Raw genomic sequence first — 15,344 nt, 5'->3', positions numbered from 1 at the left:
ACTCATTCCCACTCTCATTACTCTGACTTTTTGAAATTCCTGGTCTTCAATTCTCATTTGGGGTTTTCGCTTCCAGTAAGCATTGTCAACAACATAGCATCTCCTAACGACCCTTCTAAAATAGACTTATGTATTTCTTTTGATCCCATGATTCCTAACATGAGGTCACCCTTTACCAATTCTTTTCAATGGTGAATACAATTTTCAAAATTGTTCCTTGAGTCAACAGGGGTGAAATAAATGGAACTAAATTAAATATGTCCATGGTATAGATCTTCATCTATCCATGTTATGTGAGTGAATCCTCTTCTTTCGTGTGTGTGTCTGTATGTTTGAGAGAGACAGAGACAGAAAGAGAAGGAGAAAGAGAGAAAGGCAGTAATTTATGCAATAAGATTTAGAGAATAAAAAAAAAGATTTGGAGAGTAATCAGAAAAAGTTCTCTGTTTTCCATATTCCCGAATATTCTCCTCTAAGATTTGTATTAAAAACACAAACTGATGAGTTGGGAGTTGAAAGAGAATAGTCACTCAGACAGAAAGTCAGATGGAGTTCCTCCAAGATGGGAGAAGGACTCTCAAAAATTCTAATCCCTAATTTCACACTCACACTAACATTTTATCATTCAATGAAAACTAAGTGAGAGGGCAATTAGGGAAAAATGAAGACTTGTATTTGGTTTCCTTGGTAAGTATTCCAGCAGAGGTCACTAGATACATTTAGAAAATCACACATCTGCTTTGACAATGTATAATCTTGTAAGTCTTTAGGATATTGAAGGCTTGATTAGCCTGTACCTACATATCCAAAAGAGTCAGTTAATGTATTTATAGAACACCTACTATGTGCTGCTATTCTAGAAAGTGAAGGTATTTTAATAAACAGTAAACAAGTCCTTGCCTTCATGTGAACAGGTAGACAAAAGAGTTACCTATCTCTCTGGAAAGAGTTAGTCACCCTGAGAAGTTCAATCACATTTTGTGATGTTTTTGTCAATGTTCACCTGTCCTTAGTTTTCCTACTAAATTTTCAATAAAATCAATATGACCATTTTTTTAAAAAAATCAGTTAAAAAAATTAGAATCTGGAGCAAAAGTGTGTAAAGATGACAGCAAACACTGCCAAAAGTGAAAGCCAAATGTTGTATGTTTACCAGAAGGCTGTTAGGGAGATAGCATATTGAAATAGTTAAAAATAAGGGCTTTGGAGATGGGCTTATCTCGGTGAGAATTGGACTATTTACTAGCCTGTAACGTAGGGGTGATAATATTTACCTCATGAGGATGTTGTGAGGGTTAGAGAAGAGAATGTATGCATGTCCCTCCTCGAGTGTCTTCCAAATCCTGCTTCTCAGAATCCAGAGATCGCAATGTAGATATATGAATTTGACTATTGGCAGCCCAGCTCAAGCTGCTAATCTGCCTCCTGCCCTGGTCTCAATTCAGAAGACCATTAGCTGGCTGTCGTTAAATTCCCTTTTCTCCCAGCTCTACTTAGATGCAGGGATACTTGTGTGGAGGTTAGAAATACCAAGTAGAGGCTTGCTTTTCTGATATTCTCCACCACATTCAAGATTGCCAAATATTTTTACGCGGTGATTTTATACTAAACGGAGGTATATATACTATGCGGAAGCTTATCAAACATATATATGTTTGTAAATACCAAATATGACAAGGATAACAAGTCAAATAATGTGTGTGATGGTGTTAAACTGTTTTCCTTCCTAAATGGTGTCATGAAAATGGTTGGTTTAGTAATATTCACTTGTTTTTTTTTTAACATAATGGAAAGAAACTCTACTGGTGATATGGCCATTGCACTAAATCAGTTTTCTGTTGGATATAACACCTGTTGGTAATTACTCTGTTTACCTTCCATGTCATGGCTCAGTGTTGTTAGGTAAACCTTCCCAATCTTGCTGGAACCAGCAGTACATGAGACCTCAAATAATTCTTTTACCATCAATGTTCATCAGATGTCTCCTTGAGATGATGTATTTTTTTAATTTAGCTCTTTCTATCAACCTCATAAATCTCCACTTTTGTGTGTAGAAGGCGTAAAAGCTTGTTCTCATTAAATACAAATGAGATATGGATATCTGGATATGATGGTGTCAGAACAAAAGGAAAAGTCATGATAGTCCTAGACATTACCTAGCCTTATTATAAACACAATTCTGAGGTAAAAGATTGTAAAATTTAATATCAGATTATATTCACATTTAAAGTTTTTAAAAAATCGTATCTTTCACAGTACCAATTTAGGGTTATTTCTCAAGTGCTACATTTGGAAGAGAAGTAATTGGCAATTCCATTTGCTCTTTGACTAGACAACACGTTGTTCTTATAACACTGAAGTGGTTCCCAATGAATACTGTGGAGTCACTTTCCTGATAAGTGGTTATACAATCTTTTAGTGTTAATGTAGGTTGGAAGATTGAGAAGAGGGGAGAGGTATAGAAGGGGTATTAAAAAAAAGGCCAAAAGATTTTTTTCTAAGCCCATGCACTAGCCTACATATGGTAAATATGTTCTCTTCTTTGTTTTGAGAGGCCTTCCTAACATAGTACAATGAAGATAAGCATGTGTGGAAGTACATGCTTCATCATATTGATAACTTAGTGATTAAGAACATGAGTTTGATTTTTGGGGTGTGTGTGTGTGTGTGTGTGTGTGATCCCACGTTATTACTTTAAATTAATTCAATGTTTCACCAAACATGTATAACTACTTATTTAAATCCACAAATGAATGAATAAATCAATTAAGAATAAATGAATGATTGGTTAAAAGTAGTTTTGTTCTACTATCTACAGGGCATGTTAACATTATTATGGGGAAAAAAGTTTTTCCTTCATATTTTTTTAGAGATGTTACTTAGAAACATTAGCTTTTCTTGCAGAACCAAAAGTTTATTTCATGAATAAAAGCAAACTTTAAGAATGCTTCCTCTTTAGAAGATGTACTAACTTGGTTTTCCCACTCCTGCTGGGAAGATGGCCACCTGGCTGAGAACACATTTCTCAGCTTTCTGGAGACCAGCTGTAGACATGCAACTGATTTTTCATCAAAGGAATGTGAACGGAATTGATTTGTGCCCCTGACTTCAGATTTCCCCCAAATGCCTTCATTCTTGAAAAAAAATGTTTTCTCCCTGAAAATACATCATATAATATTATAATTAGATAAATAGTAATTCTAATATAGGGGGCAACATATTCCTGAGGGTGAACCAATCAAGAAAGATAATGTTAACTGTAGTATGAGCAGATATCTCTCAGGTAAGTTCAGGAAATGAATGATCAGAATACAAATTCTAAAATAACCAAGGAAGAGTTAAATTACAGGCAATCAATTATCTCATTGGCAAATAGCCTAGCAGTTCTTACCTTCAGGGGAGAGATGGGCAAATAGAAACAAGTTAAATTATGCAATGAAAAAGTGATGATGAAGGGTGCCTGGCTGGCTCTGTCAGAGCATGCAACGTATGATCTTGAGGTCATGAGTTTGAGCCCCATGTTGGGCATAGAGACTACTAAAAAATAAATAAACTTAAAAAAAAAACTGATGTTGAGTCCTTAAATCCTAGATCAAATTCATGTCTAGTTTGAAATTCAAAGATGCTGGTTTTTTTCTGAAAGTATTAGAAACTCAACTTTGCAATTGGTTAAAATCAGGTCTTGATTCAGGAATAGAACATACAGCTTTCATAAGAATATTTGTGGAAGGGCACCTGGGTGGCCCAGTCAGTTGTGTCAGACTCCTGGTTGCCACTCAGGTCATGATCTCATCAATCTTGGGATCAAGTTACCCTCACCTTTCCCCCCCCCCCACCCCCCAAGTGAGCTCTGCTCTCAGCATGAAGTCTGCTTGGAAGATTCTCTCCCTCTGTCCCTCTGTCCCTCCCCCCAGTCATGCTCACTCTCTCTGCCTCTCAAAGGACAAACATTATATGGTCTCATTCATTTGGGGAACATAAAAAATAAATAAATCTTAAAAAAAGAATACTTGTGGAAAAATAGAAAAAGATCTTGAAAATTGTTTTTAAAGTGTATTTTGTCTCACACTAGGTAAATCTCAATGAGGAATTTTAAAAATATCTAAATAGCTTTATAAGACAAAAAGTCTACATGTTTGAAACTAAGTGAATTCTACAAGTGAGAAATTTTTTTTTTTAGGTTTTTGCTCACTATTGGTTCAATATCTAGCACAGTTCATCACCACAGGAACTCTGGGGACATACTGAGATATATGTATCAATCTGTGAGATATAATTAAGAAATTTATCTTAATTGTGTAGAATATTAGAAACTCACTTCTACCAAAATCCATCATTTAAACTTTTAAAATGCTGCTTCTCACATGAGAAAATGCTCCGCATCACTTGCCATCAGGGAAATACAAATCAAAACCACAATGAGATACCACCTCACACCAGTGAGAATGAGGAAAATTAACAAGACAGGAAACAACAAATTTTCTTAATTTTATCTTATTTTTTACTCTATATTAATTCTATTTCTTCTCTTCCAGTTGTTAATTTCAGATACATAGTTTTATTTTAAAGAATTCCTGAGTTCTGTTTACCATCATTTTCCCACATTAACTTCTAGGCGGATAGGAACTCTGTCTGTCCGTCATGGTCACTTTTGTATCTCTGCACCTGGCAAATTACCTGACACATTAAAGGCATTCCAGGAATAGCTCCTGAAATAATGATGAATGAGAGCATCTCCAAAGCTTCATAAGAAGGTTGCTACTAATTCCTTGTTGTCTAAGGAACAATTTCTTATGTAATTTAATATGTGTGCTCTGTGATATCTGGGCAGCTGCTGGTGATTTTGTTCTTTTGGTAGTCAACATTCCCTGGCAAAAATGATGTTCTTTTGTTTTTAATTACTTGTTGAAGGAAGAGTGATTTCCTCGTTGGAGTCTGGCATAAAAAAAAAAAAAGACTCTCCCACTGGGCAAAAGGATAATCATTTTCTGTAGATTGTTATGAGCTTAGAGCTCAATTTCATGCCCTGAATGATTCATTCTAAATCAGTTTTGGCCAGGTTTGAAGGCAATAGATATCATTTCTGAGATTCCTCTTTGGCTCCTTCTCTTCTCCACCCCTAATATCCAACATTTCTAGAGAACTGGCATGTGTCAGCCAGTGTGCCAGATGCTTTATAAAGTCTTTTAAGTATTGTGTTCTCACAACAATCCTGAATGGAAAGTACCAATATGTACGCCCATTTTGCAGAAGTGAAAAATCAAGGCTAAGGTCAATGAACTAGTTTAAAGTCGCAAAGCCAACAAGTGTCAGAGCAATGATTCATATAAGGCAGCCCGGCTTGAGAATCTGCACTCCTGACCACTGTGGTCTAACCATCGCTTGTTGCTCTTAATACTATCAATGTAGCTTGCAAATATCTCCAGACTTCTCCCATTTCTCTAGTTCTCCATTGCCACCACCTGAAGCTAACTTACAATCATCTCTTATAATGGTTTCTGGGATCCACTCTTGCCAATTGAAAACTAAAGCAATTTTTGAAAATACAAATCTGATCAAGTCACACTCACACTCAAAACACCCACTTGCTTCCAAACTCTCTTAGCCTAAGTATTCAGATCCTAAACCTGGCTTACAGGATTTTGCAGAACACAGTCAATGTGTACTTCTGCAGCTCTTTTTTTTTTTTTTTTTTTTTAACTCTCTCTCTCTCTTTGCCTCTGAGCCACAACCATACTGGCTTTCTTTCATTTGCTTGAATTTTTCTTTCAGAGGCCATGACCCTTTCCACCTCATAGCCTCTGTACATGCTGTGTGCTCTCTTCCTGGAATGCTCTGCCTATCTTTCACCATCAGATCCAATGTAACTGTCCCTGAGGGAAGCTTTCTGTGGTTCCCAGAATAGGGCAGGTTCCTCTGTTAAAATTTCTTGTTAGTATCCTGCAATTTTCCTTCATAATACTTAATGCAATTTGTAATTATATGTATCTTGTGTCATTATTTGATTAGTGTCTTTCCCCCGAGGCTTCATGTGTATTGTCTTCCATTCACAGTGCCCGGTACATAAGCGCTCAATCAAAACTAACGACTAGATTCATGAATGCGTATGGGTTTCTGGAGGCATAGGTAGAATCTTCTGGATGTTGGCACTTATAAGCAAGATTAGGTAAGTTTCAGTGCTCAAGCATGAGTAAAAAGTTGAAATGTCGAAATTGCAAAGATACTGAGGATTTCTTCTAGGGAAAAAAATAGAAGACTTGGAAAGGATTAAAGGAAGGAAACAAAGAGGAAGAGAAAGAACAATATGGAGACACATCCAAGATTTTCTAACCCAGCCCTAGCATGGAAGAAAGTTGAAAGCACTTTTCAGGACCAGGAGCGCGGTCTTCTCAGGGAAAATCCCCCCTTTGGGAAATGGTACATTTCTTTCCTGCATCAAGCGTCTCCATACATGCTAGCCTCATCGTGGTCAGTTCTCAGGTTAAGGAATTGAGGAAGAGGAGGGAAGAGAGTCTTTATCTTTTATAAAATATGTTTATGTCAATGAATATCTTTTTCTAGACAGTTTACTGCATACAATATTCTTTTTTTTTAATTTTTTTTTAATTTATTTATGATAGTCACACAGAGAGAGAGAGAGAGAGAGAGAGAGAGAGAGAGGCAGAGACAGGCAGAGGGAGAAGCAGGCTCCATGCAGGGAGCCCGACGTGGGATTTGATCCCGGGTCTCCAGGATCGTGCCCTGGGCCAAAGGCAGGTGCCAAACCGCTGCGCCACCCAGGGATCCCGGCATACAATATTCTTAAATCCAAAACCCCTGAAAGATCATAACTCTTCAAATAGCCTAAATATTGTTAGCACTCACTGTAGATGTAGATTTCGAGATGCTCCGTGGTTTGCTCCATTACAACTCCTTCAGTGATTATGCTGTGGAAGGAGGCCCCTGTCACTGGCTCCTGTTTCCTCATCTAACACTCAGAACCAGGAATCCAATGCTCCAGAGACACCAGGCTACATGTCAAAGCCTCCCCATGATGCTTTGATTTGGTCAATGCTCTTCCTGCCCCTCTGGCGGGCGTAGTCCGTCTGCTGCTCATTCTGCAGTTGGCCAACTCTTTTCTCATCCTCTAGGTGTCACTAGACCAACGTTTTCTTGGGCTCTACTTGCTCAGTTTACAGGAGATATTCCTCCTTAAAGCTCCTTTAATCTCCTGTGCCTGCCTATTCTCTGGCTACATTTGTCATGCTGCATTTTATAACGATTTTCTGTTTGCATCTGTTTCTTCTCAAGAAGCCTGTTGAAGGTGGAATTGTCTTGTTTTCATCTTTGATTCCTGGTCCCTCGCATGATACCTGGAGCATACTAGTCAGTCTGGAGGTTTTGCTTGCTGTGGGCTTTTATACAATTTTATTTTCTCATGATATACACTTTTATACAGTATTTCAAACTATTTACAATAATACATACAATAACAAGAAGATAGCACAATTCCAATGCAGGGTTAAAAAAAGAAATACCAAGGGGAGCCTGGGTGGTTTAGTCAATTCAGCTACTGACTCCTGATTTAAGCTCGGGTCATGCTGAGTGAAGTAAGTCAATTGGAGAAGGACAATCATCATATGGTTTCACTCATATGGGGAATATAAGAAATAGTTAAAGGGATTTTAAGGGAAGGAGGAAAAATGAGTGGGAAAAATTAGAGAGGGTGACAAACCATGAAAGACACCTAACTCTGGGAAACGAACAAAGGATTGTAGAAGGGGAGGTGGGCAGGGGATTGGTAACTGGGTGACAGGCACTGAGGAGGGCACTTGATGGGATGAGCACTGGGTGTTATCACTATATGTTGGCAAATTGAACTTCAATTTAAAAAAATAAGAATAAGCTCAGGTCATGATCTCATGGTCATGAGATGCAGCCCTGTATGGGGCTCTGTGCTAGAGAGGGAATCTGCTTGGCATTCTCTTCTCTCTCTTCCTCTGCTCCTTCCCTAGCCTCAAATAATAAATAGATAAATCTTTAAAAAAAGAAGAACAAGGGTAAAAGATATTTAGGAACAAAGTTAAAACTCAATAGCATCATAAGTAAAACTCCATATAGTATGAATCTGTCTCAAATATATTCACATGAGACAGGACATCATTGCTCCTATTCCATTTTTTTAAAGATTTTATTTATTTATTAGAGACATAGAGAAAGAGAGAGAGAGAGAGAGAGAGAGGCAGAAACACAGGCAGAGGGAGAAGCAGTCTCCATGCAGGGAGCCTGACTTGGGATTCGATCCCGGGTCTCCAGGATCAGGCTCTGGGCTGAAGGCAGTGCTGAACCACCAAGCCACCACGGCTGCCCTCTTATTCCGTTTTTGATGCTCACAAAATAAGCAGCAAAGTCAATTTCTCTAGAGCTTTTGTTTTTATCTTTAAAAAGTTTTTATGTGTCAGAGACAACTGTATGGCTCAGTCAGTTAAGCATCTGACTTTTGGTTTCAGCTCAGGTCATGATCTCCTGGTTGTAGGATTGAGCTCCTGTAGGGCTCAGTGCTGATTATGAAATCTGTTTCAGATTCTCATTCCCTCCCACTCTGCTCCTTCTCCAACCCTGCCCTGCTTGCTTTTCACATGTGTGCTCTGTCTCTAAAATAAATAAAATCTTTAAAATAAAAATAAGAGAGTTTTCTGTGTCTAAATATATTTTTATTATTAAAATTTAAATGACCTTACTATTTATTACATAGGTTGAGGTATAGAGGAAAATGTTTAAGTAAAACACTTAGAAACGATGTAAGTAGGTGTGGCTCAGTCAGTCAAATGTCCAAATCTTGACTTTTGGTTCAGATTGTGATCTCCGGATTGTGAGATTCAGCCGAGTCAGGATCCAGGCTGGGTATGTAGTCTGCTTAAGATTCCCTCTTCTTCTCCTTCTGCTCCTCCTTCCCCTCCATCTCTCTCTCCCTCTCTAAAATAAATACATACATTCATAAAATAAACTCAGATGTAAATATATTACTGAGCTTGCAACGTGTTCAAAACATACAGAAGTGTGTTCCTATGGATCTTTCATAAATTTGATATTTATGTATAAAATAGGTCTTTTAACCTAAAAATTTATTCCATTAATATGCAGTTGAGCTAATTTTCATGAAAAGTCTGCTTGTGTCAAGCATTATGTGAGCATACTTCTTTCTCTCATGCCCCACACCATTATTAGGGATAGAAACAAAGTGTAATAAATCTTTAAATCTTAAGTAGGCTCATGATGTCTCCTTGCAAAGCCCTTGGCTAATATATATGTGTTATTTTTGTCTGTTGTTAAAAATATCCTGTGCATTGTTCTTAGAATTATGTAGCTGATTAGAAAGGACCATTTAAGTCTTTGGCATGAATTGAAAGCACCAGCTGCCTGGTGTCAGGTGGGAGTCACAATTTCCAGGCAGCCTTTTAGTTCCTCATTGCTAAGAGAACTTGCCTGGCAACCGTGAGTGTTTTGTAATGCTAGTGGCAAATACCATGTCACTAGAACAAACAAGAGATAACCTGAGAAGTGAGTTGTCATCACTGTCTGATTTTTTCCCCCTTGGGAGAAAAATTCCATGTTATTTAACCCTTCAAAACCTCAGGGTTTTCTATATTTCTTAGAGAATTGTTTTCATTCCAAACCAGATTCAGAATGATCTTATCACCTGTATGTCTGTTCTTCTCTGATTTCTAAAAATGCAATTTCTTGGTTGTTTTAAAATAAGTTAAATTAATCTGTCTTCTAGGGATATAAGAATTTGTTTTGCCTCCATATCACCCAGTTAAATCTATTGGTTTTAACATTGTAAAGTCTGTCCTCTATTATCTGAGCAAGAAGTAATACAGGATTTGTAAAAAGAATGATGGTTCTTTCATCATTAGCTCCTATGGGTTTCAAGTTAATAATCTAGAAATAAGGAAACACATGTCTTGATGTTAGATTCAGATTCAGTGTATATTCAGAAACAACCTGTTCTGTGGACTTGAAAAGGGACACAGAATTTACTTCTTATAATAATGATTATTACGTGGTATACAATGAAAATACCTTATATAGTGTTACATTTTTTTTTTAAATTTTTATTTATTTATGATAGTTACAGAGAGAGAGAGAGAGAGGCAGAGTATAGTGTTACATTTAATAGAATCTCGAACTTTCTCAAGAGAAATTAACGAGATCTTGAGAAAGCTTTATGAATTCCTTCCAACTTATGTAAACAATAGCAAATAGCTTTTACAATCTAATGACCTGATTGTCATGAGTTGCTGTACTTGGTGATTTGGATGAGAATATTTTTAAAAAATTGCTACTAGAACATTGTGAATGTCTGCAAAAGATGTTTCATAAAACATTAAGTTGTTTTTCTTATTTTTCCACATATAGAGGCTGAGAAAAAAGTGAAACAAAAAGACAAAATTAGGGAAACCTGGGTGGCTCAGTCGGTTAAACAACCGACTCTTGATTTCTGCTCAGGTCATGATCTTAGGGTCATGAGATGGAGCTAGGAGCCTGCTTAAGTTTCTCTCTCTGCACACCACCACCCCCAGCATATGTACGCAAATGCTCGCTCCCTCTCAAAAAAAGATAAATTTAATTCATCAGGATTTCTGAAGATTTTAATGTTCTTGCTATTATTTTTTTACATTGAAAACAATGTCTAGCATTTTTATTTTGAAAACTTTAATAAACAATATACTTGCCTGCTTTGAAATCCATAAAGTATAAAAATAATACCCTAAAATACTTCCTTCCTCATATCCAGCTTCTCATCACTCCTTCTTCCCCCGCTACCACCCATTAGCTCTAAAGATACATTGGCTTTTTCATAGTTCTTTTAATGTACATACAATCAAAGAAAAAAATACATTCTTTTTCTCCCTGCAGTTTTCTATGGGCATTCTTTTCACTTACCAGTCCATCTTTCTGTATTGCTTTGTGGAAAGCATGGTCATTCTTTTTACACAATGAATAATATTCCACTGCGTACATAGATATACTTCAACGGTTCTCTGTTTACAGACATTTCAATTGTTTACTATCTTGTGCTATTATAAACAATGCTGTTGGGCTAAAATATACATCGTGTCATTCTGATGCTAATACACAGAATTCATTCCCAAATATGCAACTTCTGAATGAAAGGTATTTGCTTTAAATTTTGATAAATTGCTTAATTGACAACAAATGTTGGTGAGGATTGGTATATAACTGGTATATAACTTCATGCTCCCTGTGGCAATATATATGAGTTCCGTTCCTCCCACAGGCATGGAATTAGAATATATTACGAATCATTTGGATTTCTCCTATTAGGTGAAAAACTGTATATCAGCATACTTCTAACTTGTGCTTCTTATGAAAGAGGTTGAGAATTTTTTCAAATATTTTGGAGTAATGTGCTCCCTTTTAAAATGAGCCATCTATTCATATCCTTTTGATTATTTTCCTATGGCATTTAAAAATTCAACTTCTAAGGAGTCCTTATAGGGAGATTCACCCTCTGCCTGGGTTGTGAGTTGAGTATTTTCCTTCCAGTTTATTGTTGCCTTTTGACTTTTCTTATGTTGTTTTTTCAGGCAGGCAGTTCTTTTTTTTCCTGTAGTTAAATTGAACCAATCTTTTCTTTAATGACTCTGGATTTGGAGACTTAGAAAGGTCCTTCCTAGTTCAAGGTAATAAAAGAATGTTATATATATATATATATACATATTTATGTGTATATATATTTACTACTTATGTATTTTTTCTTTTTGCATTTAAATTTTTGATTCATTTAAAAATTCTTCTGGTTTAGGATGTGAAGCATCTACAACATTTTTTTTCAATCATGCTGTTGAGTTAATAATAATTCTACCCCTCTCAATATTTTCTAGGGGCACCTGGCTGGCTCTGTGAGTAGAGCATGTGAATTTTTATCACAGGGTTGTGAGTTCAAGCCCCATGTTGGATATGGAGCTTACTTTAAAAAAAAAAAAAGGAAAGAAAGAAATTTGGTATGCCTGGGTAGCTCAGAGGTTGAGGGTCTGCCTTCGGCTCAGTCCCACTTTGGGCTCCCCGCATAGAGCCTGCTTCTCCCTCTACCTGTGTCTCTGCCTGTCTCTCTCTGTGTGTGTCTCTCATGAATGAATAAATAAATCTTAAAAAATATATTTTCTAAATCATCCCCATAAAGTGTCTTTCAGTCCACAAAGATTTACTGTTCAGAACTGTTGCAGCACTTGGGATTTTACCACTGTACTGTTGTATTATAATAATGTACTTGTGTAGGGTCTTATAATTTAGTTTTTTAAGCTTATTTATTTAAGTAATCTCTACACCCAAGGTGGGGCTCGAACTCATAACCCTAAGATCAAGAGTCACATGCTCCTCTAAGCCAGCCAGGTATCCCAGTTTTATAATTTGTAGTCATCTTCTACATGTAATCTCATTTTATCTTTATTTGATACCTTTTAAAATAAGGAATCTCACCTGATCACAGGGATTTAAAGAAGAGCCGTGATTCTGCCCACAAGTATGATGTTTGGACACAGGTGTAGTTCTGTGTCCTGTGCTCACCATACATCTGTCCTATTACTGCACTTCTAAAGGTTTTGTTTTTGGGAACCCTGGGTGGTTCAGTAGTTGAGTGTCTGCCTCCAGCTCAGGATGTGATCCTGGGGTCCTGGGATCTAGTCCCACATCAGGCTCCCATAGGGAGCCTCCTTCTTCCTCTGCCTATGTCTCTGTTTCTCTCTCTCTCTCTGAGTCTTTCATGAATAAATAAATAAAATCTTAAAAATAAATAGATAAAGGTTTTATTTTCCTGAAGGCATGGACTATGTCTTCTGACTTTCCACAGCAATGAAAAGACTTGTTTATACCAAACACTCAATAAACACTTGTTTATTGGCTAATTTAGTGTACTATGACTTCTGTTGTTAATTCTCTGCTTCATTTTGTTCACATAGACCTGTTTACTCTAAAACTAGATAGAAGATTCCTACTTTCCTTTGATCTCTGAGTTTTCTAAAGTAATGACTAATGTTTCTGTGTGGGAGTGTCAATAACAGGAACCAAACTGAACCAGATTCAAGAATTGAAAATGTAGGAGCACCTGGGTGGCTCAGTCCATTAAACATCTGCCTTCAGCACGGGTCATGATCCCAGGGGTCCTGGGATCAGTGGGGAGTCTGCTCCTCCCTCCCGTGTGTGTTCTCTCTTGCAAACTCTTCTCAAGTAAAGAAATAAAATCTTTTTAAAAATAGAAAATGTAATCATTTTCCTCTCAGAAGGTCTTCATTTGACCTAAAAACCTTCATTATGGCAGGAACCAGATAAAACTGAAAACATTTATTACATAGCTATTGGGGAACAGTAATGCCAGGCAATAAAATGTGGTAACAGAAAGGATTATAAATTGTGTGTCAAGATCAGAAGCCATTTATTGTTTTTTTCAACTAGTACATATTTCCCCCAGTGGTAATATGGCAATCATAACTTAAATTTCTAAAAAATTAAAAAAAAAAAAAAAAAAGGGATCCCTGGGTGGCGCAGCGGTTTGGCGCCTGCCTTTGGCCCAGGGCGCGATCCTGGAGACCCGGGATCGAATCCCACGTCGGGCTCCCGGTGCATGGAGCCTGCTTCTCTCTCTGCCTGTGTCTCTGCCTCTCTCTCTCTCTCACTGTGTGCCTATCATAAATAAATAAAAAATTAAAAAAAAATAACTTAAATTTCTGCTGGGACCCATCCTCTCCACTTCTCTCAGTTAATGGGCTTTGGCTCCAGAAAAACCAAGTCATTAGTCAATGAGAGCACTGAGCCTCCCAGGCATAGGAGATAGGTTCAGGGACGTGCATTTCATCAGTGAGATGCAGTAAAATGCAATAAGATGCAGTGAGATCTTTTCCTGGAGTTTCTAGGAAAGCAGGGGGTATAGTTCTCTATACTGAACACAGGATCTGAGATTGGAGTTGCTGTAGACAATTCACCACAGAACCTGAGAATCTAAATATACAAAGGAGACAAGAATTAAGCCGAGAGTTAAAGAAAAACTAGATAATCCTTGTGACATTTCTTCTGTTGTTTCTCAATGTAGTCTTGCTTCCTGTCAGTTCCACTTCTAGACTTTTCAGTGAGGTAAACCAATAAATTCTCCCTCCTTTTTGTTTTGCTTGTTTCAGCCAGTTTGAAGGAGTACTAACCAATAGATCCACAAAATAGGTTGGTGGCATTTAGGCAAATCGGATTAGAACTTGGGTCTGTTTCTCCTCTATGAAATAGCTTGGAATGAGTGTACTTCCCATGTTAAAATTATATGGAATAACATCTCCTTTATGAGTATATTACGTCAGTCCCAAGCAGTGGTGATATTTGCATTTAGGATATTGATCTATGGGATATTTGAATCCATGTATTAACTACTCAGGGTTATTTTATCCCTAGAGAATGTTAACAATTTAATTCTCCATGTTTCCCCAGAGAACAAGAAAATAACTAAGGTGCCCCAATTGAATATGTGAGGGCTCAGGTTTTTTTCTTGATTTTATAGCACCTTGACTTCTTATTATTCATGTCTATCGCATCTAGATAAAAATTATTTGCTAATAGGTACTTTGTCTATGGTTGATTGTTCCTAATAAAGTCTTATAGAGTGTGTCACTAAGAATGAGCTTTGGCTAGCTGAGAGAGATAGCCGAAATAACAGTACAGGAGTTTATTTCCTTCTAATGTAAAAGCAATGTATAACTGGTATAACAGCTCCATGAAAACCAAGGACCCAGACTTCTTCCAGCTTGTGGCTCTGCATCCCAACAGTTTTGCCTTTCTGCTCCTGGTCTTGACAGTTGATAAATTTGAGATTATGGTCTTTCCATTCTTTTGGCATTAAAATGTCTATTTGTATGAGAATAAGAATATGGTATTTTTTTTCTCCAATCCTTATTTGGCAAAATAAAAAGTTGGCAAACTTATGTTGAGACCCCCTACCTCACTCTACACATGTATTCATTCCCCATCCCTGACAAAGCAAACTCTACCCCTAAGTGGTGTTGGAACTTGCAACCCCACGATCAAGAGTCATATGCTCCACTGACTGAGCCAGCCATGTACTCCTGAAGTTTAAAAACTTTTAAAACTGGTCCATAAAGTCCAAGCTTAGAAACTACTAACTTATTTTAAATTCAGCATTCACATAGAAATTGGAATAATGAATAACCTTTGCGAGAGTGCTGATAATACTGACTCCATCTTTGGCCCTCCATCTCGTTGGTGTTTGCTCAATGACCTCCCTTGGGCTACACATTCCAGGCCCCTTAGGGATTGATATATATACCTCAGAAATGCCCGCCAAG

General features: G+C 37.3%; 1 protein-coding gene across 1 annotated transcript in view; it reads right to left on the bottom strand.

Annotated features, from left to right (window-relative positions):
- The window catches only part of GYS2 (glycogen synthase 2), a 60,427-nt gene extending 53,337 nt beyond the window's left edge, over nucleotides 1-7,090 (bottom strand). The window contains exon 1 of the mRNA XM_072798743.1: nucleotides 6,865-7,090. Coding sequence (XP_072654844.1) covers nucleotides 6,865-6,967 — 103 coding nt within the window. The 5' untranslated portion in view covers nucleotides 6,968-7,090. The remainder of the gene's footprint in view (nucleotides 1-6,864) is intronic.
- Between the last annotated feature and the right edge of the window lie 8,254 nt (nucleotides 7,091-15,344).

This window comes from Canis lupus, chromosome 25 (genome assembly GCF_048164855.1).
Source record: "Canis lupus baileyi chromosome 25, mCanLup2.hap1, whole genome shotgun sequence".
NCBI lineage: Eukaryota > Metazoa > Chordata > Mammalia > Carnivora > Canidae > Canis > Canis lupus.
This window is presented reverse-complemented; position numbering and strand designations above follow the sequence as displayed.